The 25,242-nt window shown below is 36.8% G+C and overlaps 1 protein-coding gene across 3 annotated transcripts in view; it reads right to left on the bottom strand.

The window, feature by feature from the left end:
• The window catches only part of SLCO1C1 (solute carrier organic anion transporter family member 1C1), a 45,204-nt gene extending 20,943 nt beyond the window's left edge, over positions 1-24,261 (bottom strand). For 2 of the 3 annotated variants that reach the window (XM_068560574.1, XM_068560573.1), the window contains exons 1-7: positions 24,133-24,261; positions 22,861-23,002; positions 12,134-12,266; positions 7,395-7,519; positions 3,914-4,060; positions 2,264-2,362; positions 168-413 (exon numbers count right to left, since the gene is read on the bottom strand). In XM_068560574.1, coding sequence (XP_068416675.1) covers positions 168-413; positions 2,264-2,362; positions 3,914-4,060; positions 7,395-7,519; positions 12,134-12,266; positions 22,861-23,002; positions 24,133-24,261 — 1,021 coding nt within the window. The remainder of the gene's footprint in view (positions 1-167; positions 414-2,263; positions 2,363-3,913; positions 4,061-7,394; positions 7,520-12,133; positions 12,267-22,860; positions 23,003-24,132) is intronic. The other variant, XM_068560576.1, reaches the window with a different exon arrangement.
• Positions 24,262-25,242: the final 981 nt, after the last annotated feature.

Below are 25,242 nucleotides of genomic sequence, written 5' to 3'. Positions count from 1 at the left end.
TTCCAGTAATAAAGCTGACTTTTTAATAATCTTCATTTCTGCTTCCTGTACAGTTTCTGTTTTTTCTGAACACATGAAGCGGAGAGAGGGGTATTATTTATAGATCGCCTATAAAGTTTCAACAGGAAAATGGAAAGTGTTTCAAAATCAAGGAGAATCTGGCTCACCTCTTGCCATTTCCATGATTTTTGCTTTTTCTCCAAGAGGTGTTTGGTAGTCCGTGTGATCATCCATAATAAACTTAGATTTCTCAGAGGAGGAATTGGAATCCTCTCTATGCCGGGGTCTTGGTAGACTCTTTGGTAAATACCAGAAAGGCACAGCTGCCAGAAGACTTATGCTTCCTGCTATTAGATAACCAAGCCACCAGGCACCCACCCACTGTGGATCCTTTGGGGTGATGGTTATATGATCTGAAAAAGAGGGAGGGTGGCCAAAGAGCATATACAGCAAAGCTAGTGTGTTGAAGAGTCCTCTTTTTAAAAAAAAAAAAATCCAAACGTTACCTCTGTCACATCATAAAAATACCCAATAATTCATACATGATAACCTTTTCTAATCTGAACATTATTGTTATCTTGCTTTTTGAAGGAAAGAGGGTGTTTTCAGAGCATGAACATTTCTCCTTTTGTTTCTTTGATTAAAAGTATACAGTCTACATACTGGAAGGGGTCTCACTCTGCTCTGGGCTTCTGTCTGGACCCATGACAGGAAAAAATCAACATGTGAGAAAGAATTATGAGGGCTTAAAACCTTCTGCCAGCTACCCCACATGAGTACCACCACTTTCATCTGATTTACATATTGAGTGTTTGTCTAAGACTTTACTGGAAGAAAAAGTTATGCCCTATGCCCTCTGGCCCAAATCTAGTCTGAGCCACTCAGAATGTTATTTATTAAATGATGATTGAGAATACTTCAGAGCTACTCTAGGTCCAAAGCAAGATTTGTATATGTAATTAAAACATCAATATCTAATCATCATAAAATTTTTGATACTATTTCTTATTTAACTAAAAAGTAAGCATTGACAAAGTTTTTTAACCAAATCAAGTTTTTTTTTCTATATAAGAACCTATGAAACATATTATTATACTCTACCTCTACAATATTCTATGAGAATCCTTTGACAACTAGGCTCAATTGGTACTACGTTATACTCACTACAGCGTTTTAACTAGTTTACCACTGCATGTGCATTTCTTCCCTTTCACAATATTTCTCTGTACCACTCATCACACCAACACTTTCTTATCTATATCAGTCTCCACGACCAGATTTTAAACTTCATGAAGTAAAGGAACACAACTATTGGGTCGGCCAAAAAGTTCGCTCTGGTTTTTCCATAACATCTTATAGAAAAAGCCGAGCGAACTTTTTGGCCAGCCCAATATTTTGTTCACTGTGGTAGAATATCACTTGAGATAGAGTAGATGTGAAATAAATTTGGTAGTAATAACGAATAAATAAAATTTTTGGAATGTATATTCCAGTTTATTTGATTAAAAAAGGACAACTAGCCCAAGAGTTTTGCATTCTTTTTTGACACACAATAATCATTTATAATACACACTAATGACAATGCAATTCCAGAATTTATAAAAATGAAACTTGTTTTCTTGTTTTTTAACTGCCTTCTAGGGTGTCTTGAAAAAAACCAGATGAATTTTATCTATGTCAAGGGACTACATCTTATATAAGGAAAGAAACAAATTAGTAACTATGGAAAGAGGAGGCCTCCATTTATTCCCTCCACAAGCATTCGCCCCGAAGGAAAGTTAGTCTCACTAGAATATGCCTTCTACTAAAAAAGACTTGTACATTAACTAAGGAAATTTTGGTTGCCAGAAGACTTTCAACCTTTGGCCTTTCTGACAAGTCCAGAAATATGTTATCAATTGATGTGACTGCAGTAAATGTTGATTCACCTGAAACCAACAAGAGCCAACAAGTAGCCACAGCTGTTGGTCTTAACTAAGCTGGAATGCCTTTGGACTAGGAAACCAGAAGTGGAAACTGATACATCCGAATAACAAACTATGGGTCATCCGGTTCTAATCACCACCTGTTTTTCATCTTCCATACACATACCATCATGTGTGATGATTGTATCAGGAATAAGTTTTCCATGGATTATTTCCATTTTATGAAAGACTACCATCCTGTCATTTTATAAAAAGGCAATTTGGTATTTTCTGTACTATTCCTATTAAAAAATTACAGTAACTAAAGTAAGTGAATAAATAGAAATAAACTCCCTTACCTAGATTTACAAAGCCAACGTCAACATACAGTTTGGCACATAATGAGCCTAACAGGAAGCCAAAGATTGGTCCTATAATTGCAACCGTCTGCACACACCCTGCACCAAAAAAAAAAAAAAAAATGCAATTTCTTTGCTCTTGTAAATTAATTTTTAAACGAGAGATGTGCATAAGATCCAGTTAGTCACTGAAAATGTTTCCTCAACTCTTCCCTTAAGTGTGCTTGATTTGTCAATTTTTCAACCTCATTGAATCGGAAATAAGTCCTCCTCAGTGTTGGAAGAAGAATGAACATTTTTAAGGCATTAATTGTCTCTTAGTAAGAAAATAACACTAAGACTCTGAAGAAGTTAATTTCCCCAAATGGAGCAAATTTTACTCCCTAGGATTAGATTCCCCCTAGTGATAAAAATCAGAATTATATTATTTTGACAGTCTTTCAAAAACCTTTTATGGTCAGTTAAGCATAAAACTTGTTTTGACTTTAAAATTGATTTCTTCCACGTTAATGAAATGTGCTTGCATTCAGAGCTTCTGGTGGGACCATCTGCAAGTGCGGTAACTATGCAGCCAGCAAAGGAGCTAGACTGGGGAGAGGGGAGAGGTGTCCTCTGGAACGCTCAGGACGCACCTGGGCAGCTTTCACAGGTAGGGGGAGCAGATCTCCCAAATGACACTATTTCTAGTAACCAGAAAGATTGGTCTTCCTTGCAAAATATCCCCCGTCTGCCTTTCATTTCATCACTGAGCTTATGCACATATCCCTGGGAGAGTGATTTAAATTAACTGGAGGAGTAAATAGCAGTTACCAGATCCTTTTCAGAACAGAAGAGAGGGCAAAGGAGAGTGAGCAAGCTCTGAGCTCCTGGACCGGACGGGGACACCCTGACACCTGTGTGCATCTCTTGGCCGTAATCTTTCCTCTGGTCCCCAGAGTAATTGCCTAGCATGTGCCATGGAGCTTCTGTTCCAATTCTAGGTCCTAATCTATGCTGCAGTTTTCCATTAGAACTGGTGCCCTGTTTTTAACTACAGCGTGCTTGGATATCATCAGAGACCTCTGGAGTTCTGTGTGAGTAGCCAGGGCAGCACTACACCATGGACCTACCTACAGCCCCCTCAATGAATTTAAATCTTGTCCTTCTGTCTCTGAGGGTGAGACTCTCAAAAGGTCAGAACCCCCAAAATCAAGACTAATGTATGAAACAGAACAAATTTAGCTTCCGAGACATAAGAGGCACTCAATAAATGCTACTTCCATTCGTTTACCTTTGGAGTTTGCTATCTTTTGGGTTTTGTGATTTTAGCTGCTGGTTTATCTGCTGGGGCCTTTCCAGACATACGGTTGGCTCAGGCCTTGCTCTTGTCCTTCTTCTGTATCCATGAAGATACTTGCACAAGTCATATATCACAGCAGTTGAGCTCACAGATATTTTCTTTTAATCTGATATTCTTTCCCTAATGCAATAGGTCCTTCTAACTGAAGTTTCTTCGCTATCCAAATCCTCAGTGTGGACTTCAGAAAAATGTGAACTGAATAAAGGAGTTGGATATGAAGTATAAAACCTTCCACGCCCTATTTAGTTGAGAATGAAGCTGAGAAAACCAGGTACCCTGTATCCCAAGAAGATGAATGAGGTGGGCATTACCAATATAGAAAGCCGCATTGTCCTCATTAGCAAAATCATCAAGGTAGGCGATGCCCAGAGGCTGAATGGGAGTTTCTCCAATGCCACGAAGAAGGTTCCCCAGGAAGACATAAGCCCACATGGAGGAGCTGGCATCAATTTCACATTCTTGAAAGGAAAGCAAATGAGGTTGAAATTCGATCACTATCGAAGTTAAACATTTATTCTGCACGTCTACAGGTTGTCCTAAAGTTGCATTAGAATGCAGAAGTGAAATTTGCCATAAACCTAATTTGATAGGAGTTTGAGCAAGATATTTTAGGCAGTGTAAATCCCCCAGAGACCAAGGAAATCTATTGTTTCTTGTTCCTCTCCCCTTATTTCTTATTTTCTTTCTTTCTATTTCATATTTAGAATGAATTCTTTGAATTCCTACACTCCAATAACATTCAATATCCTGTCTGGGACAAAATACAAAAATTTGAAGAAGGCTTTTCTCACCTTAATCTTCAAACTTTTCTGTTTTGCAACAGAAGTCACTTGTAATTTTATTGCTGAACAAGTTTTATCTGAAATTCAAAATTTTACGTGGGTGATACTTCAAATTTGAACAGCATTGCCTACAGTTGTAACTGTTCGGTAGTGAATGGCCATTTTAAGGGCTCACGTTTCAGAAACAAATTCATATAGAAACTTAAAACCTTATATGCCTTAGTTGTATAACTATTCCAAGAAAAAGAACCTGTTGACAGTATTTTCAGAGGGAAATTCAAAGCTAACGATTTTAAAGTGCTTTCATAAAAGTCATGTCTTAATATGAACATGTGAAGTAGAATAATTACTCCCATATAATAAATTAAATATACTTTGAAGAGTTTGGTGACTTTAATAAAAGCAATAATATTAACCGTCTCTAAAAATCACCACTTCTGGATGCTCCCTTTCTGCAAGGCACTGGGCTAAGTGGTTTGCAGACCTTTTCAAATTGCATTCTCCTAATAATCCTATGAGGCAGGAGATATCTTCTCCTCTAGTAACCTTGAAAGCAATTTTTGAAGGTAAAGTATAGGTTATGAAGAACTGGGGTGAACGCTTTTGTATAGATGAGTCAGACTCTGTGACAGAAAAGATTACTATGTAGTCATGTTGCTTTTAGTTCTGATTCTACCTCTTCTGGAAATGGAGCCAAGTGACCAGGGATTTTTCACTTATCTTCTCTGGATTTCTATCCCACTTCCCAAAATGTAACGGGGACTCCTTTTTAAAAATTGATTCCAATGTCAATTCCAGCCACGACATTTGTGGGGTTCTATGCTTGTTGGTAGAGGAGTCTTGTAGGTAAGTGTAGACACCTTGGCTTTGTGCTTTCCCGTACAGCGGCTACAAGCCACATGTGGCTATTGAAATTTAAATTAATAAACATTACATGAAGTTAAAATTCCATTTCTCAGTCACACTGGCTATATTTCAAGTACTCAACGGTCTCGTGCAACTAACAGCTATTGTACTGGACGGTATAGATACAGAACATTTCCATCATCACAGAAGTTCCTGTGGAGAGCTCTGCTCTAGAGTATTTGGGTGACATGGGGTTTGTGCACAAAGCAGTTTTGAGAAGAGCCCTCTGTTTACCCCACTAACCCCTTTAGGATAAGCCTTGTGTCCACTATGTCTAACGTCCGCGTAAATCTATGACTTTAAGGGAACAGGATCTCATCTAAAGGAAAGAAAAGGATCGAGTGGCGAGTCTTATACTCCGTACCTGCCTAATAACTGGTCTCTTTACATTAAAAAATGTTCATTCCCCACCCTAAGCCCTATATCCCTCTTTTGAACATTAAAGGCTTAAGTATTTCCTAATCAGTTGTATTGTCATTGATACCACGTCTCTCCCCTGACTGTCAAAACCGAGAACGAAATAAACTATCTTCAATGATTGTACATTGTGTACAGGTGAAAGTCCAAATTCTTTCGCTCATCTCCTTGCCTCTTTATATGGACCTGAATTAAACTTACTATCCATTATATTCTTATATAAACAAGCCCTCTCTGTTCTCATCCATTGATTTTTTATATGCCCTCCTGAATTCATCTATTACCTTCTTTCACATTTGCTTTTTCTTCTGGAATGCTTTCTTTTCATATAGCATGACAGGGTAAATTTGGTGACATGTTTATGATCACCCCATTCTCACCCCTCGTATTTCAATATTTCTTTTAATCTTTTGGCCCTTCCCTTCATTCAAACAGCCAGACTTCTCAGGAAAAGGACATCTCAGAAGAAAGCATTAATGAGGATGTCAGGGGAGTGAAAAGGTTTTATGGTGTAGATAAAAGATTTAGATGAGTAGCAGGTGTACAAAGAAGGACTTCCACACTGCCTCTGTAGAAATGGATTCCCCAGCCTAGGGGTAGCGAGTAAGATGAGGGTGGCGGGGAGGAGGTATTGAGCATGAGCATACTTATGCTAAAAGGCTGTGGAGAGAGGATTTGAGCACCTTCCAGTTCAGCATCCCAGAGACATGGCAGACACCTGTGGGGAGATTCATGGACTCCATGAGTGAAGAGAACCTGTGCCACTGTGGCCAGGAAGAACTCAGGGAGGTAGCAAGATCCCGAAGATGAGATGGCTGCACAGTATAGCTAGGTATCCCTGCCCCTGCCTCTTCACAGGGTTTCCAATGCCTAGAGTAACACAGAAGAGATGGTTCCCATGCTCCCAAGGGGGGCCCACACATAGCCTTGCTTTGCAGTATGGGTCAGCCATGTGGAACTCCGGATATGCTAACGAAATTCCCCAAATCCTCTCTTGTGTGGAAAGTAGAATTATTTCCATGTTTCCATGACGGTCACTTTTGCAACCGAGAGAGCCACTGTGCTAAAAAGGACACGAACATGGACATAAGATGACCCCAAGATGACATGTATGAACAAACACTGTGGCCAGAGGGATTTTAGATATTTAGGCTGACAGAGGACTACTGATAACACCAAGACATCCCCTCCCATAATTTTCTCCTTTACTATAATGTAAAGCTCCCTGGAATGTAAGCAACCCCTGGGAACATAGATCGAGGTTAGGGACAAATCGACTGAGATTACGTTTTTGCCATTCTGATGAAAAGGGGCTGAACACAGAAATCAAGTTGAGTTTGGGGGAAAAATACATTTCTTTTATATCTGAGCAACGGGCCGAGATTTGTACATGCTAAACTAGTTTTACCCTGTTTCACAGCTTGCCTTGTTTGGAACCACTGGAAGCTTTGCTCAGTCACCAGCAATTAATGCCCCATCTTTCCATAATATTTGATTGTCTGCATATTTTCTTAGGATCTCATCTCTGCTTTATATTCTAGGAATTTTTATGGCACTATAATATCTCAACTTAAGTAGTAAAGCTTTTGACAGCAAAAAATCACATAGGTACTTTTTGTTCATATTAAAGCACCTATAACGTCTTTAAAAAGAGCTTGTTTAGTCAAGTAAAAAATAATCATCTTACCATTATTTATTTTGGATTGTGATTTTTCCATAACTGAGATTGGTAATGGACTCTTTGACCCCAGGAAACATGGAGAGATGCTGAAAGTGGAATTGGAGAAGGGAGAATACCTTTCATATCTGTACCTGTATAAAAAAAGCATTTTCTTTACTACGAGCTCATTTAACATCAGGTTAAAAATATTATATGTGTACTACTTGACTCGTTAGGGGACCTGGTTGAGTTTACAGCTCTCGCAGAATCTGAATCACTAAACCAAACCAGCATTTAGTTCACAGATATTACACCATATCTGAACCAATTACCCAGTGTCATGAAAGAAAATAAAAGAATGATTTAGAGAGGCTCATTTTAATATAAAATAATGACTGTAATCACCTACTCGATTGGTGAAAAAATATCCAACACTCCGTAAAATCATGATTATCTCTAAAAGCAATAATTTAACAACCATGGCCATTGGCACACTGTACTTAGAGTTGTAAATGTAGTAGAACACCTGAAATGTGGTTTCTAGAGAACTGATAATGATACATGGGCTTTTTGAACCATTTTTCCAGACGGTATCCTTTTCCTCTTCAGTTTATTAATCTGGCTCTAAGTTATTTCTAATTTCACCCTTTCCTCTGTTTATAAGGTTACCATAGCAGCTGGATTGAAGAGCCAGTGCCGAATGGTAGGGCTGCGATCATTCTATCTGCGGCCCCACAGTGCCATACTCCCTCTCAAATTATCCTTTAGGGGCCAATTTCTTTGCTCTACATGCACCCTTCAGAGTAGAGGTACCTGATAAAAGGACATCACATCACCTTGATTCTCATTTTGTTCAGGCACTATGTGACTAAAGGCTAATAATCATAGTGATGTTTGAAATATCAGTAGTAAAAACCTATTCGGCATGATAGGGACAAGATGTATTGAGTTATTAACATATTCAGATTGATAAATTGGTTACCTTATTATCAGTGTTGCATAACATACACCTCAATGGGTCTATGAACCCCACTAGAAAAGTAAGAACATTTTTGTATGTATGTGAGTATTTAAGGGAAGAGGTTCATAGTTTTTGTCACTTTTATCGAAATGGGTCCTTGACCAAAATTGGTTAAGAACCACTTAATGAGGATAACTTTTTAAATTTCTAGCTACAGAGGAGAGCATTTAGTATTAAAATCATGGTAAATATAATTTTCTTTCTTTAATATAATTCCAGAGGTACCAGAGACTATTATAATGCCTAAAGACTCTTTAAGATGACTGTCAATAGCAATTATGTAGTATTTTGAAAATTTTTAATTACTTGAGCTTTCAGTTTAATCTATCAAAAGGCAACCACTGCACACATAATTATTTAGATTTTGAATAAATAGAATTTTATGTAAGTGCCGCCTTTGTCACTAGTTACTATATATGACACTGAGAAAAATCAATTAACCTTTCCAGATTTCGGTTTTCTTAGTTGTAAAATGGGGACTATAGACACGGTCTGTGCCTATTTAGGCTCTATTGGATGAGACAAATGATTGAACAGGGGACCAATGGTATAAATGATTTTAAATCAGGGATATTAGTTCTGACCTAGCTTCCAACCCCGACTGACACAATCTTGATGCGTGAAGTTCTACAGTAGCCTCCTAAATAGTCTCTCTGCTTTCACATTTGCCCTTCCTGAGTTATTTTCCCAATCTGTAGTCACTGTGTCCCTTTAAAAATATGTCAGATTGTGCCATTCTGCTCAAAACTCTCCTCTGTCTTCCCATCCCTTTCTGAGGAGGTGAAGTCTTTGCAATGATCTGTGTCCTTACTACCCGAGGTGTGGTCTGCAGACCAGCAGCATCAGCTGAATCTCAACCCCAACCCCAGAGCTACTGAATCAGAATCTACCTTTTACCAACAGCCTCTGGTGATCCCAATGTCCATCAGAGTTTGAGAAACAACCTTGACGTCTCCTCTGTACCCCCTCACACTTTCCCCTTGCTCATCCCTGCAGGAGACCACATGCCTGACTCCCTCCTCCTGCAGGAATGTCCCATTCACTGTTCATTTAGCCTGGAATCTTCTTCTCCAGATATCTGTATGGCTCTCTCCTCATCTCTTTCAGCCCTTCACAAAGGTCACCATCTCGGTGAGCCATCCCCTGAAAACCCTACTTTACACTGCAACGCTCTGCACACACTTATGTGCCTCCCTGGGTTACTTTTCTCTGTAGCACTTAACATTTCTGGCATATCTCATTATTTGTCTGTTTATTTATTATCTATCTCTTCCTAGTAAGATCCGTAAGAGCAGAGATTTTTGTCACTAGTCTATCCCCGTTACCTAGAACGATGATCAATACATATTTATTAAATTCATGAGTTAGATGCATAAAAAAGATAGCTAGTGGGAAGCAGCCGCATAGCACAGGGTGATCAGCTCAGTGCTTTGTGACCACCTAGAGGGGTGGGATAGGGAGGGTGGGAGGGAGGGAGACGCAAGAGGGAAGAGATATGGGGACATATGTGTATGTATAACTGATCCACTTTGTTATAAAGCAGAAACTAAGACACCGTTGTAAAGCAATTATACTCCAGTAAAGATGTTAAAAAAAAAATTCATGAGTGAGATGAACTAACACACATAAGGCTGAACACAGTCTGTTGGGGGGTAGTCCCTGAATAATTGATATCTATAATTAATATTATGTTTAGTTGCACATTGAGTGTATGTCTGCTAGGCAGACAGAGTACACTCCTCGTTGACAGAACAAAAGTTACATTTTGGACAAGTACCCAATTAGTGACTAATGCTGTGAAAGGTTGGAAAGAAGTTATTGTAGTAATCCTCAGTAGACAGCAAACTTCGTGAAGGAAAGAACTGTGTATGGGGGTATTTTTGTTTTATTTCATTTTGTTTTTTTCCCATTACCTGGCACAGTACCAGGCAAATGGCAGACACTAAATAATAAATGAACAAATATATCTTTCAACATATAAAAGGTGGTTGATAAGAATCTGTGTTTGTTTGGCACCCTTTGTCAGCCCTAGTCTGTCTGGCTTCTCTTAGCTATACTTCTCCTTCTGGTTTTCTTGTATTAGTATATTATATTTGCATCAACTTGAAGTAACACTATTATTAATCTCAATGCAACACCTTTGAGACAAATCATTGCTATCTCTGGTTAAAACCAGCTGGCTTAATTATCTGAGGAGGGTTGAAAACAATACACAACAAGAATGACACAGCTCCTAGTTATGTCAGGAAACTTGGTAAAAATTTTACCTGTGTCATTCCATTTAATATTTGCAACAACATTACAAGCTAACTATTATTTTTAATACCTATAATACCTATTTTAAGGTATTACAAACTGAGGCCTAGGAAGGTTAGATGACATGCCCAAGGTCATGTAGAAGAGCTACTGATGCACTGCAGAATGAGTTAGGTCAAGGGTCAAGGTTTTATCTAGCCTCTGAACCTACTTCAAATTTCAATATTTTTAGTAGTGGAACTCTTTTCCCCCACTCTGAGCGAACTCTTGCATGGAAGTTCAATGACTAGAACAGATAACACAGCTATGGATCAACCAGGAGTTAGGTGGATTGGAGACCCTTTTCCTCAGCCTTCTCCTTTGTCTCCTCCTTACCCACTGGCCACATATAACACCTTTGCATAACCTCAGTGATCTAAGGAAACTTCTGCCCTGTGGAAAGGAGGCCAGATAGGTGTCCAAAGAGTAGGCAGAAGTCTTGAAGCCACAGATCCCTCTTCATGTAAAGACAAAGGGGCCAGAGAAACCACCCAAATAGGTAGGAAAGATCCCACACAGAGGATTCCGTGACCTATCTTTACAGATTGGACACAGAAGTCAAAATCAAATTATATTTATAGAAGTGACCTGGGAATCCAAGAAAAAGTTTGGACCAGATCATGTCTAAGTCTCTCCAGATCTAAAATGTCATGGTATGATGGTCTAGAGTGGACAGTCATCAAAGAATTACTTGATATATATAATGCCGGTTTTAAGAATCCAGTTCTATAATTAGAAGACACCTAACCCCGAGAAGGTCACCAGACTCTCTAGGTCATGGTCCTTAGCTCTAAAATTAAAAAAAGATAAAATATGCTCTCCTGCCTCACAGGTTGTTGTAAAGGTGAAATGATACGACAAAATCTTTGGAAATACTAAAGTTGTATGCAAGAACTAACAAATTACTAACAAAAGTGTCAACAGCGAACTTCAGGGTTAAAGAATACAAGCACCCCACTTCTACTGAGAAAGTTCTATGAGATAATATTTGAACATCGTATAGTTATTTCAGTTGGTCATGTATCCCTAAGTCAATGATCTGCCAGCCAATTGTACCATGATCCAGCATACTGTCTGTAGCATTCATTTATTACCCCTTTGACACTCATTTGACATTTACCACATAATTTATTACTTTCTCTTTACTTATATATTTTGCCTCCACACCTAAGTTAAAGCATTTGAAAGAAGGCATAATCGTGAAAATTTCCCTTTAAATTTTGTTGACATAAATACATAGTAGTATATTCAAAAAAATTTTTTACAGATTATTAAATCATAAGTAAAATTGTAAGTATTTTGAAATTTTGTCCAAAGTGGGTGTAATAAAAATAAGATATAAATTATCATGGCTTAAGACAGGAGTTATTTTCGTAAATTTAAATAATTAATTGTAATCATCATACAGTTGTTTGTTAAGGCAAGAAAAAGATGTTTGCTTTAGACTTACTGCTCCATGAAGAACTGAGGCATTGCAATGAGCAATGTTCCAACGCCCATGATTAGGCACCCTGCTCCAATTATTTTTGGCCTGTGAAGTTTGGCTCCAAAGTAGCTAACAAATGTTATAACTAAGAGATTTCCTTTGGGGAAAAGAATAAAATGTTCATAAGTTAGACAACTTAGAAAAAGTCATCAGCATAACTAAATGACTATAACTAAATGAATGAACGTCTATAGCAGGTTTGGCAATGTTTTGTTTTGACTAAACCATCTCCCACTATCTTCCCCATCATTTGTCTTTCTTTCCTTTAATCTGAGATGACTGTTGACCTATCTTCAGATTCATTATTTCAATCATCTCATCCTTTTATCAAAATATTGATATTTTTATAAACAACCCTTCTACCTTGTTTTCATCCACCTTAATTATTTGTCCGTTTAAAGTGTTTTATCAGTAAATCAAATTGTAGGAGGCTTCCTTTAGTTGTTCTCTTAAATTTTCCTTGGTGATTTTGAAGTAAACTTTATTACTCTTTCTTCATTTGTTCACATTTTCTATTAAAACTTCTATTGGTTTCCCATTCGCTCTTGAAACATACATCATATAGTATTGCTTTAGCTGATATTCCCCCAAAAAAAACAAACACAACTGTACCTCACTTTAAATGAAATCAAATTATGAAACGCATATTTATATACTTTTTATAAAAATATAAGATTCAAAATACATATAAAAACTACTCCACATAACTTCAGAAATACATCAATTAGATAAACTCAATGTATGCTCATAATACAAATTTTATAAAATAGAAAGTCTCCATAAATTATACCCATCTCTTTTTTAAAAATATAATTAAAGAATACATTTTTTTGAAGGTGGGGCTTAAGCCTTTCTAAAATATCTCTAGTGAAGGATGTGATAAATTACTTTTAGTTGATGATGGTGTTAACTGATTAAACATCCTTTAAGGAAGATTTTCTAATGCCTTGCTGTGCACAAAAATTACTGGAAAGGAGTGGTGGGGGAAATAGAAACGTTAAAAATGCAGAATCTTGACAGCTCTAAACAGTTTCTGATTTCATGGATGGGGGAGGGGGATGCAGGCCAAGAAATCTGCATTTTTAATACTAGTTCAAATGTGTTGATGGAGATGGTTCCTGGAACACGCTTTGACAAACATTGCTTAGGGTCTTAGATTTCAAGGGGCTTTAAAGTTTTAGCTATTTGCATTTGGAATATTTAGTTTTTAAGGACTGTGGTGTTAGATAAAGTAAAACTTAGCAATTCTCCAGCGATTGATTGTGATGGCTGTTGGGTGGCCTTGCTTTGATGTTCTCAATGTTTTCAATTTTCCAGAAAGAGTAGTTTCCTTACATCTGTAAGCAATCATCTAATTGTACTACTGTTTATTCACATTGCCAGCTTTAGTCAAGTGCAAAAAGAGCAGCAATTTTTACAGGCTTGAGGGCAATAACAATAGTGAAAAAAGCTTGCTCTAGTCTACAGTGGCTCCAGGCTTTATGGCTCCAGGAAGAATTAAGCTCTTTTGAATTTTCATATCAAAAAAACTTGAGTATGAAATTTCTCGTTTGACATTTAAGTATTTAGTAGAAGAAATTTTGTACCATATTGATAATTATGTCTATAGTTTTGCTAATGTGTCACAGTAAATAAACCAAACTAAAGTGAAAGTTGACTTTCAGTTTATAGGTAATGTGTCCCCCCCACCACCACCATTATCTCCCTCCCCAACTCCCATACCACCAACATGTCACAATAAAGGACTCATGTTTACAGGCTGTTTCTATGTTACATTAGTGGGTATGCCAAACACTACATAATACCATTTGAGCTTCTGTGATGTCTATAGAAGTTTTTGCTTCCTTTATTTAGTATCTTTTCTGAGTTCTCAGAAGATATACTTAGAAAATAAATAGTGATGTCTAATCTTTAAAAAATCAAGTTGGATATCAATATTCTTTCACATCTACTACCACTAACTTCTGAAAAAGACAACAGGTCCAGAGAGGTTTACAACTACATTTTATCAAATTTTCAAGTATTCAGTTTTCTCTCTTTCTCTCTTCCTCTTTTTCTCTCTCTTTTTCTCCCCACACCCACACACAGTACTTCAGATAACAGAAAAGAAAGCTACCCAACTCATGCTATAAGACCAATATACCCTTGCAATTCAAACTAGACAAGGACAATGAAAGAAGAGACCAAATGCAGTTTATTCTAGGAGTGCAAGGGTACCACCAAATAAGAAACAAATCTGTTAATTAAAGCTCTATATTAAATAATGGAAGAGGAAAAATTCCATGGTTATCTTGAGAGATATAAAACATTAATATAATTAACCATTTATAATAAAAAATCTGAGCAAATTAACTTTTAAACTGTATCTATCAAAACTGTACAGCACAGATATTGTTTAATGGTGAAATTTTAAAAGTATTTTCATTAAGTTAAGATACAAGAGAAGGATGCCCACTGTCACTACTTCTATTGGACATAGTGCTGAGCCCAATGCAATAAGGCAAGAACAAGAAATAACAAATCTAATAATTGGAAAGAATGATATACAGTTGTCTTCTGTTTCAGACAATATGATTATTCAGGAAACTCTACAGCATCTATAGACAATCAATTAAAATTAACATAAATTCAGCAAGACTGCTGTATATGTATAACATTAGATGTTACTACTCTTCCAGTATTCCAGGAATTACTAAATAAGAAATGTAACAAAAATTCTTTTCACAATAGCAACAAAAACTTTAAATATGTAGGAATAAATCTAACAAAAGATAAGTAGTATATGTATAGATTATAAATATAATACTGAAAGCTATATAAAAGAGGCCTAACTAAATTGAGATATATACCATGTTCTTGGATGGAAAGACTCACTAACATAAAATTTCAGTTATCTGATTTGATATATAAATTCTATGCAATTTCAGTCAAACCAAAATTGGATGTTTCAGGAAACTATTCCAAGCAGAGCCAAGAAAAAATTTGATGGAAAAGTTGGAAATTTTCCTACCTAGTAACAGAGCTAATTATAAAACTATAATCAAGAAGACAGTCTTGTATTGAGTCAGGGATCAACAGACTTATGGAAAGATTTACACCTAAGTGATAAGTTAATATATGATAAAGAGGGTATTGCGAATAACTGGGTTAAGTATATATTGAATTAGTGCTGACTGGACAATTCATTATAATAATATAAAGAGATTGCTACCTGACCTTGTGTTTTAAAAAATCGTATTTTAAGGATATGCCTTTTCTGGTCCAGCATGTAAGAAGCTAGAAGTATCCACTTCATCCTAACACCAAGTAAGAAGTTGAAAAATCAACAACTCTTCTTAGATCTGTCAGAAAGATGGGGTCATAGGGCAGACTGCTGTCCCCAAAATTGGAGAGACCAATAGGCAAATGCAGAGAATTGTGGCCAGCTGGAATAGAAATCCACAGCAATAAATCTCCTTGGGAACAAGTGTTATGGTAAGAAAAACCTGAACTATAAGTGACAGGAGGCTCAGCATCAGCAATTCTGAGAGATAAAAACTCCAGAGGGACCCAGTGATTGAGGGCACACACTCTCTTGTGAGTTTTACTTCAGGAGCTCAATTAGGTGCTCACAGTGAATATTGGAGAATAAAACTTTTGTGCTTGCAGCATGGGGAGGGGAAAGGGAACCATTTTGAAATACACCAGAGCACTCTGTTTTTCTTAAGAAAGTCTGCTTTTAGGGGAAACTAGTAACCAGAGTCTAACCTGCTGGGGCATTATCAGAGCCCAGCTGACCTGGGGGAAGGGAAATACCCAACTTCAGCTGTTCTAGCTATCCTGTCCCATCAATGAGGGATAGGGGGACTGAGAAGCACATCTGAAGTTCACAGTCCAGAGGCATAGGCTCACTAAGAGCCTGAGACCCATAGGACTATAGAATACTTCCTCTCCCTCACACAATACCATCATATTACTAAAGGCCTATTTATAGCAGTTCCTTTTACCCAGTACATCATTTCTGGCTATGAAGGAAAAAATTATAAGACATACTGAAAGTAAAAAGAAAAACTTTTTGAAGAGACAGCAAGAATCAGCACCAGACATGGCAGAGATTTTGGAGTTGTCCGACTAGAAATTTAAGACAACTATGATTAAGATGCCAAGAGCTCTAATGGAAAAACTAAAGAGCATGCAAGAACAAATAGGTAATGTAAATCAGAGAGATGGAAATTCTGAGAAAGATCCAAAAAAAAAAAAAAAATGCTAGAGAACAAAAACATGGTAACAGAAATAAAGAATGCCTTTGATAGGCTTGTTGGTAGACTGGACACAGTTGAGGAAAGAATCTCTGAGCTTGAGGATATATCAATAGAAAACACCAAAACTTAAAAGCAAAAAAAAAAAAGGACTGAAAAAAAAGAAAAAAAACCAGAACAGAATATCCAAGGACGTGGAACTATAAAAGGTGTAACATACAGGTAATGGGAATTCCAGAAAGAGAAGCAAGAGTCAAAGGAATAGAAGAAATATTTAAAATAATAACGACTGAGAATTTCTACCAAATTAATATCACACACCAAACCACAGATCCAGGAACCTAAGAGAACAATGAGCAGGATAAATGCCAAAAAATCTAAACTAGACATATCATTTTCAAACTACAGAAAATCAAATATAAGAGATAATTTCTTAAAAAAAAGCTCACCTTACTTATAGGAGGAAAATAAGAATTACATCTTATTTCTCTTCAGAAACCATGCAAACAAGAAAAGAGTGTAGAAAAAATTTTTGAAGTGTTGAGAGAAAAAAACCCCACCAACCTAAAGTTCTGTACCCTGTGAAGTTATCCTTCAAAAGCAAAGAAGAAATACTTTCTCAGACAGACAAATATTGAGGAAATGTGTTTCCAGTAGACCTGCCTTTCATGAAATGTTAAAAGAAGCTCTTCAGAGAAAAAAATAATAATAAAATTCAGAAACTCAGATCCACATAAAGAAAGGATGAGCATCAGAGAAGAAATAAGTGATGGTAAATTTAAAACTTATTTTTCTTATTCTTAATTGATCTAGCAGATAACAGTTTGTTCAAAATAATAATATCAAAAATGTGTTCAATGATGTATTCTTATGTATGCATGTTTGCTTATGTATAAGTGAAATAAAATGAATAATAACAGTGATACAAAGGATGGGAGGGAGGAATTCAAATTGAAAGACACAATCTGCCAACACTCACATAGGGAGATATAGATAATCTGTACCTATATCTATTAAAGAAATTGAACCAATAATTAATATCCTTCCAAAACAGAAAGTACCAGGTCCATGTAGATTCACTGGTGGATTTTTCCGAACAGTTAATGAAGAAGTTATAGTAATTCTCTACAGTCTCTTTCAGAAGATAGAGAGGGAACACTTCCTAATTCTACAAGTGCAACATCACCCTAATACAAAAACCAGAAAAGGCATTACAAGAAAAGAAAACAACAAACTAATATCTCTCCTGAACATAGGTGCAAAAATCCTCAACAACATATTAGCAAATCAAATCCAACAATATGTAGAAATAATTGTACATTAAGACCAAGCGGGATTTATCCCAGGTATGCAGGGCTGGTTCAGCATTAGAAAATCAATTAATGTAATCCATCATATCAACAGGCTAAAGAAGAAAAATCACATGATCATATCAATATATGCAGAAAAAGCATTTGACAAAACTCTACAACCAATCATGATTAAAAAAAAAAAAAAAAAAGAACCTCCATAAACTTGGAAGAGGGAGGAATGTCCTCAACTTGATTAAAAAAAAAACAAAACTACCAAAAAATACAGCTAATATCATACTTAATGGTAAGAAATTCAAAGCTTTTCCACTAAGATCAGGCACATGGCAAGGCTATCTCCTCTCACCATTGTTTTTCAGTATTGTACGGGGAGTCCTACTTAATGCAATAGGACAAGAAAAGGAAATAAAGGTATACAGACTGGGAAGGAAGAAATAAAACTAGCTTTGTTCCCATAAGACATGATCATCTTTGTAGAAAATCTGAAAGAATTAACAAAAGAACTCCTGGATCTAATACGTGATTATAGCAGGGTTGCAAGATACAGGGTTAATACACAGAAGTCAATCACTTTCTTGTATGTCAGCAGTGAAAAACAGGAATTTAAAAACATGATACCATTTACATTAGCGCCCCCTAAAATGAAATAAGTACAAATTTAACAAAATATGTACAAGATCTATATGAAGAGAACTGTAAAACTCTGACTAAAGAAATCAAATAACTCAATAAATGGAGAGATATCCTATGTTCATGGATAGGAAGACTCAGTATTGTCAAGATGTCATTTCTTTCCTACTTGAGCTATGCATTCAATACAATCTTAATCAAAATCACAGCAAGTTATTTGTGGATAGTGACAAACTGATTCTAAAGTTTTTATGGACAAATAAAATACCCAGAATAACCAACAAGATATTGCAGAAAAACAAAGTTGGAAGACTGACACTACCCAATTTCAAGACATACTCTAAAGCCACAGTAATCAAGACAGTGTGACACTGGTGAAAGAATAGATAAATAGATACATGGAACAGAATAGATAGCCCAGAAACAGACTACATAAATACAGTTAACTGGTCTCTGAGAAAGGAATAAAGGCAATACAATAGAGCAAAGATAGTCTTTTCAATAAATGGTGCTGGAAGAACTTGACATCCACATGCAAAAAAAAGAAAACAAAAAAACTGAATCTAGACACAGACTTTACAGTCTTCACAAAAATAAACTCAAAATGGATCACAGACCTAAATGTAAAATGCAAAACTATAAAACTTCTAGAAGATAACATAAGAGAAAACCTAGAAGACCGTGGGTTTGGTGATGACTTTTTAGATGCAACACCAAAAGCCCAATCCAGGAAAGAAAAAATTGATAAGCTGGACTTTATTAAAATTAAAAATTTCTGCTCTATGAAAGATGATGTTAAGAGACTTAAAAGACAGACCACATACCAAGAGAAAATATTTGCAAAAACCATATCAGATAAAGGACTGCTATCCAAAATACACAAAGAACTCTTAAAACCCAACAATAAGAATACAAACAACCTGTTTAAAACATGGACCAAATACCTCGATGGACAGATCACCAAAGAAGATACACAGATGGCAAATGAACACACAGAAAGATGTTCAGCATCGTATGTCATCAGGAAACTGCAAATTAAGAAACAATGAAACACCACTACATATCTATTAGAATGGTCAAAATCCAAAACATTAAATGCTGCTGAGGGTGTGGAGCAACAAGAACTCTCATTTATTGTTGAACTCTCATTCCAAATGGTACAGCCACTTTGGAAGACAATTTGGTGGTACCTTACAAAACTAAACATATTCTGCCCATAAGACCCAGCAACTATGCTCCTTGGTATTTACCCAAAAGACTTGAAAATTTATGTCCCCACAAAAATCTGCACACACAGATGTTTATAGTAGCTTTCTTTATAGTTGCCAAAACTTGGAAGCAATCAAGAAGTTCTTCACTCGATGAATAGATAAATAAACTAAGGTCCATTCAGAAATAGATTATTATTCAGTGCTAAAAAGAAATGTTATCCAGTCATGAAAAGACATGGAAGAACCTTAAATGCTTATTGCCATGTGAAAGAAGCCAATCTGAAAAGGCTACATACTGTATGATTCCAACTATATAACATTCTGAAGCAGGCAAAACTATGGAGACAGTAAAAAGATCAGTGGTTGCCAAGGGGTTGGGGGTAGGAATGGATAAATAGGCAGAGCACAGAGGATTTTTAGGGCATTAAAAGTGCTCTGTATGATACTATAATAGTGGATACATGTCATTATACATTTGTTCAATCCCACAGAGTATACAACACCAAGAGTGAGCCTTAACGTCAACTCTGGACTGTGGATGATAATGAGGTATCACTGTAGGTCATCAACTGTAATGAATGTACCACTCTGGTGGGGTATGTTGATAATGGGGGAGGCCGTGCATGTGTGGGGACAAGGGGTTTATGGGAAATCTTTGTACTTCTGCTCACTTTTGCTGTGAACCCCAAACTGCCTTAAAAAACAAAGTGTATCTGAAAACATCTATGTCAAGTTGACTAAATACTAAAATGTAAAAAGCAAAAGTTTTAAATATTTAGAAGAAATTACATGGAAAAATATTTGAAACAAAGAATTAATATCTGCAAATATTAGTAGGTCTTGATAAGAAAACATTTTATTTTCTTGGAAACTCTCTGTCATTTTTGGAGAAAGAGTCCTTGTTACAAGAAAATACTTTACTTGGGAAGAAATTGAGTGTCCAGTAGGCAGATGTTAGATGATAATGCCAATTGATGTCAAAGGGTAAATGAAATTGTTCTGCAAAAAAATAGAAGAATTTAAAGCTAGAGACAGAGGGTGGGAATGGGTCCAGAACTCTGGAAGGAAGGAATGTGAAGAGAGGCAAAAGGAGTACATTAAAATTATGGTCAGGAAACCCACTTTTCTGGAAAACTAGGGATTGCAAATAACTAGGGCGAACCTGTGATGTTTGGGGTAAAGTTTTGCGATGGAAGTCAGAGGACTTTTATTACATCTAATCCAATAAACAATTTCTATCCTTAGAATGGTCTGGAAGAATTAATATGAATTTAGACTCAGGGCCCTTCTTTACTTCCTGTGCAACATTAGTACCCTCTATTAAATATAGATCCTCTCAAGTTTTGCATTGGGGTCTGGGAATCTAAGAAAAATTTGGACCAGATTCTTCCCAAGTCTCTTCAGCTACAAAATGTTTTTATACTATAATCTAGAGTGAGCAATAATCAATGAATCACTTCATATGTAATTTTCTATCTGCTCATTTCTCCTTCTTTCTGTAAGTCTGATTTATTCTTTTGATCTGCACCCAGCTTCCTCTTCATACTTACTTGTTTCCTCTCCTGATGCAGTGTTACCCTTACCTTGACTCTCCATGGACTTTCATTCCATTTAGGGTTGTAGGCAGGGCAGTCATCAAGGAATAAATCAACTATCCAGGCCTCTCTAATTACTTTACACAAGGTAGTGATATGATCAGGTGTTTTAGAAACTTGTTACACAAAGTGCAGCCCATTGATGAATAGCATCAACATCGTATTGGAGGCTTGTTAGATATGCAGGATCTTATTTCCCTTCCTACAGAATCAGTCTATGCATTTTAACACAATTGTCCAGTCATTTGCGTGAACATTAATGTTTGACTAACACTGAACCAAGAAATCTTTTTCTGGTAGGGTGATGAAAGATGGATTTGGGAAGCAAAAGCCTGAAGGTAAAAGGTTACCTATTCACTCTTTTAATTCTTTCTCTGATATTTAGGGTAAGAACTGATATATACAGTATGAACTTGTATCATCAGGCCACCCAAGATGGCTCTTCTTTTGCTCTCTGTACATTCCCTGCTCAATCAGCGCCTGCTTCATCTACACCCTACTCACACTACCGACCTTCCTGTATACTTGCCCCTTCAGCTAGTGATTGTTCTAAATTTAGATCAGAACATCTCCACTAGGATAGCTTGTCAAAGCGGCAGTGAGGGGGCGTGCCACCTACTGGTTTCCCTGGTAACCAATGAGCCAACCTGAAGTCAATTCCCCCTATAACTGGGAATCTCCCCCTCCTCCCTGGGAGCGAAAACTGGCGCCATGTCCTGCCTGCCCTCAGTCGTACACGGTGGCGTGTTGCTCCAGGACCTTGCTTCAGACGTGTAAGTTCCCCCTATCCGTTAAACCATTGATGTTTCTGTCGCTAACTCTGAGTTCTTTCTTCGGTCTTGAAGCTGGACAAGCACAGGGCTTGCTGGCCTGCGGGTGCAGCCCAACAGAGCTAAAAAAGTAATTGTTGAAGAGCTGAGATATATTCCTTCACTCTTCTGAAGGTTTAAGTGAAGGTGAACCTGGAGCCATTAGAGATTTTACTATAGCATATATTTGAGTCTCAACAGGCAGAAAGGACCACAGAGACTATTAATTTTGTTTACTTCAAGAAGGAATCAAAGCCCCTTAGTTTATCAACTCAGGAAGCTAAGTGGGATTACACTCTTTAAAGTACTTCCAAAACAGTGACGAAAATCACTTGGTCTTTTCAAGTTCAAAGTGTACAGTCAATGGCTAACCAAAGACCCCGGAGAGTAGAATTTTTATTGCCTGCTTTGCTCTAGTGTTCTTGTTAATAGAATCCCTTTATCTTCTTTCTAGGCCACTGGGCAGAAAAACCCCTTTTATAGTTTAACTTCTTCTTAAATCATTACAGGATATTTTTCTAGAGCTTCTTTGGATTCTTCCAAATTTTGAATCACAGGGCTTCCAGGATGTATAACTCTTTTGTAAGGACATTTCCTACATACTTTTAACTCAAAATACCAGCGGCATCTCACGCTCTCTCCTAGAAAAGTCTCACTCTGATTGAAAACTTGTGTGAGTCATATAATAGTGAACACCTGGGGCAGGCAGTTAATTGCTGTTTGCTGGGCGAGAACAAATTGCCTGTACTGTAGCACAAGGCCATGGCAAATTCTGTCTGAATAAGATTTTACAGATAGAGTCTGATCTTAGCAGACAACAGAATGCAGTGAGGATGTCATTTAGTCATGCCTAGACACCTTGTACTTAAAAGTAAAGTCAGGCATCTGCAATACCTACCAATTTCAAAACTACCATCAATAACTCCCACCAGTGAAGAAGGGATATCAAACCTTCTCTCTATCTGAGTGATGGTACTCTTCAGGTAGCCTTCTGCCAGTGCTTTGGCAAAGTAAACAAAAGACAGGGCACCCAAGAACACCTGAAAAATATGACAGGTCACACTTAGTCTAACTCCAGCCTGACGCATGACTGGAAATTTACTAAACAGAGAGACAAAAACACAAACCACGAACCAGGTAACAAGCCTGTTACCATTGAAGATTTCATTCAAGCAAAGTAATAGGCTTCTTCCCACCTCAAGCTCATGTAGAGTTCTCAAAATTCAAATAGATTTTCATTCATAATGTATGTTGAACTCCTTTTTTTCCCCTTTTCTCCCCCTCTCCCCCAAAGGACATTCAAAGGTGTCTTGGCTTTGAAAAGAAGATTCATTGCATGGGGAAGCAGAGAGAGGAAGGAGCCATTGAAAGGTAAGAAAATAAAACAAAAACCATAAACCAAATACTTAACATCTTATCACAAGTCTAATACTCATTATTGTGTATTTCACAGCAATGGTTAATGTCCTAGCAGGGAACATAACAGACTGAAAAAGTAGAACTACTGTTCTTTGTGTTTAAGTTCATATTCAAGTTAAATTCATACTCAAATTCTTATTCAATGAAAAAAAATTTTTTTTTTGATATCTGGCTTGTGTGTTTTGCTAGACCTGGGTCTGTGATGGAGTATCCATAAGGCAGATTATATGAAAAAAAAAAAAAAACACATATGTATTTGTTGAGTGAATATTTGATGCAAGGAAAGTATAGGAGCTTGGAGTCACGTTGAGCACCACTTAAAAGGGAACCCTGTCCCTTACTGTGTGGCCAGGAAAGTCAAATTTTTCATTTATAGGATGGGAATAATATGGATGTTTCATAGATTAAATGTTACAACTGTGCACAGCATAACATCTGGTACATGGTAGATATTTAATAAATATCATTACCTCTCTCCTTTCTGTTTCGGAGGGGCATTCAAGTGAGCCAGGAAAGTAATATTTAGTAATTTAACCTACATAGTCAGGCAAAGATTGCTTTCACTGCCCAGCAAAGTGTGGTTTTCATAAATTGCATCTAAGATCACTTTTTAAAGTGGAAAAAATTTCTCCCTTCTAGCTATAGTGTGTAGAAAATAACTGGATCAAGAACTGAGAGCATGGACTCCAGCAAATTCTCTGACCTCTTTAGTTAAGCACTTATGGTTGTTTATCATTTAATCGTTTGTTACCTTTAGTTCACCACAGCAGGGTTGTTTCTCCTCTGAGGAGGGATATTCTGTTTTAAAGGAAGGCCTCCCAACAGGTTGCATTGAATTTTTGCTGAATAACTGGATATTTTCTTTGGATGAAGTGTCCATTATGAAAACATTCCTTGACTCTGATCTGTCAAAGTTGATTTTTAAAGTAAAAAAAAAAAAATTAATTCAAACCCATGCAGTTGATTAGGTAATGTTTTTATTTCACAATAGATCACAATTCTGTAGACATAACTTGATGTGAAGTTCCCTCATTTTACCACAGTAAGTTGGCAAAGTTTTTCAATTAAAATCGAGCAGGATATCTGATTAAGCAATCCTGCTCTTGGGACTCTGTAGCCAGCATTCTTTCTCAATCCCTCCAGTTTAAGCCTCATTATAGCAAAGAATAAATTTAAATGTTGCCTTTGGAATAAATAACGAGGAAGAATTTTGCTAACTTTGTGGTCTTGCCAGCTTAAACTAGAAGCAAGCAGGAAAGGAAGAAGAGGAATTCAGCCATTTGAATATTGATTCATTAGAATTAAGTCTTTAAAGCCTTTAAATCTATTATCTTAGCAGAATGAATAGAAAAGATTGATGCCCCTGGTAGATGCCTATATCACACTGTGATTCTTATACGTTTGTAGCATCCAAAGTAAGGCTTAAAATAAGGCAAAAAAAAAAAAAAAAAAGACCAATCTGTGTATCATTTTAGCTTGACAAGTAGGGAAGCAGCATGATTTATGCCTCAGGCTTAGATTTCATTCAGCCAAAAGTAGTCTTTGGCCTGCCTTAAAGTAAGAAAGATGCCTTCCTTCCTATGTTTAATTTCCCACCTTCCCTTGTCCTTACCAAGCCCTGGACAAGTTCACATAATCTGAACCTATTTTCTTTTTGTTCATATCAATATTTACATATCCTATGCACCCACTTCTTTAGGATTCCATATAGCTCAGTGCCTGCCTGATAAAGTAATCTAAGTGAAGGGATTTAAAAGTAAAATAACTTCTGGATCACCCTAATGTTTACCAGATGATGCATTTGTACATTTATAGAGATCTTCTGTATTCCCATCACACTAACTGAAAGAATAACATCAGG

Source organism: Eschrichtius robustus, chromosome 13, assembly GCF_028021215.1.
Source record: "Eschrichtius robustus isolate mEscRob2 chromosome 13, mEscRob2.pri, whole genome shotgun sequence".
Lineage (NCBI taxonomy): Eukaryota > Metazoa > Chordata > Mammalia > Artiodactyla > Eschrichtiidae > Eschrichtius > Eschrichtius robustus.
Note: the sequence above shows the minus strand (reverse complement) of the source record. Positions and strands in the feature narration are given on the sequence as shown.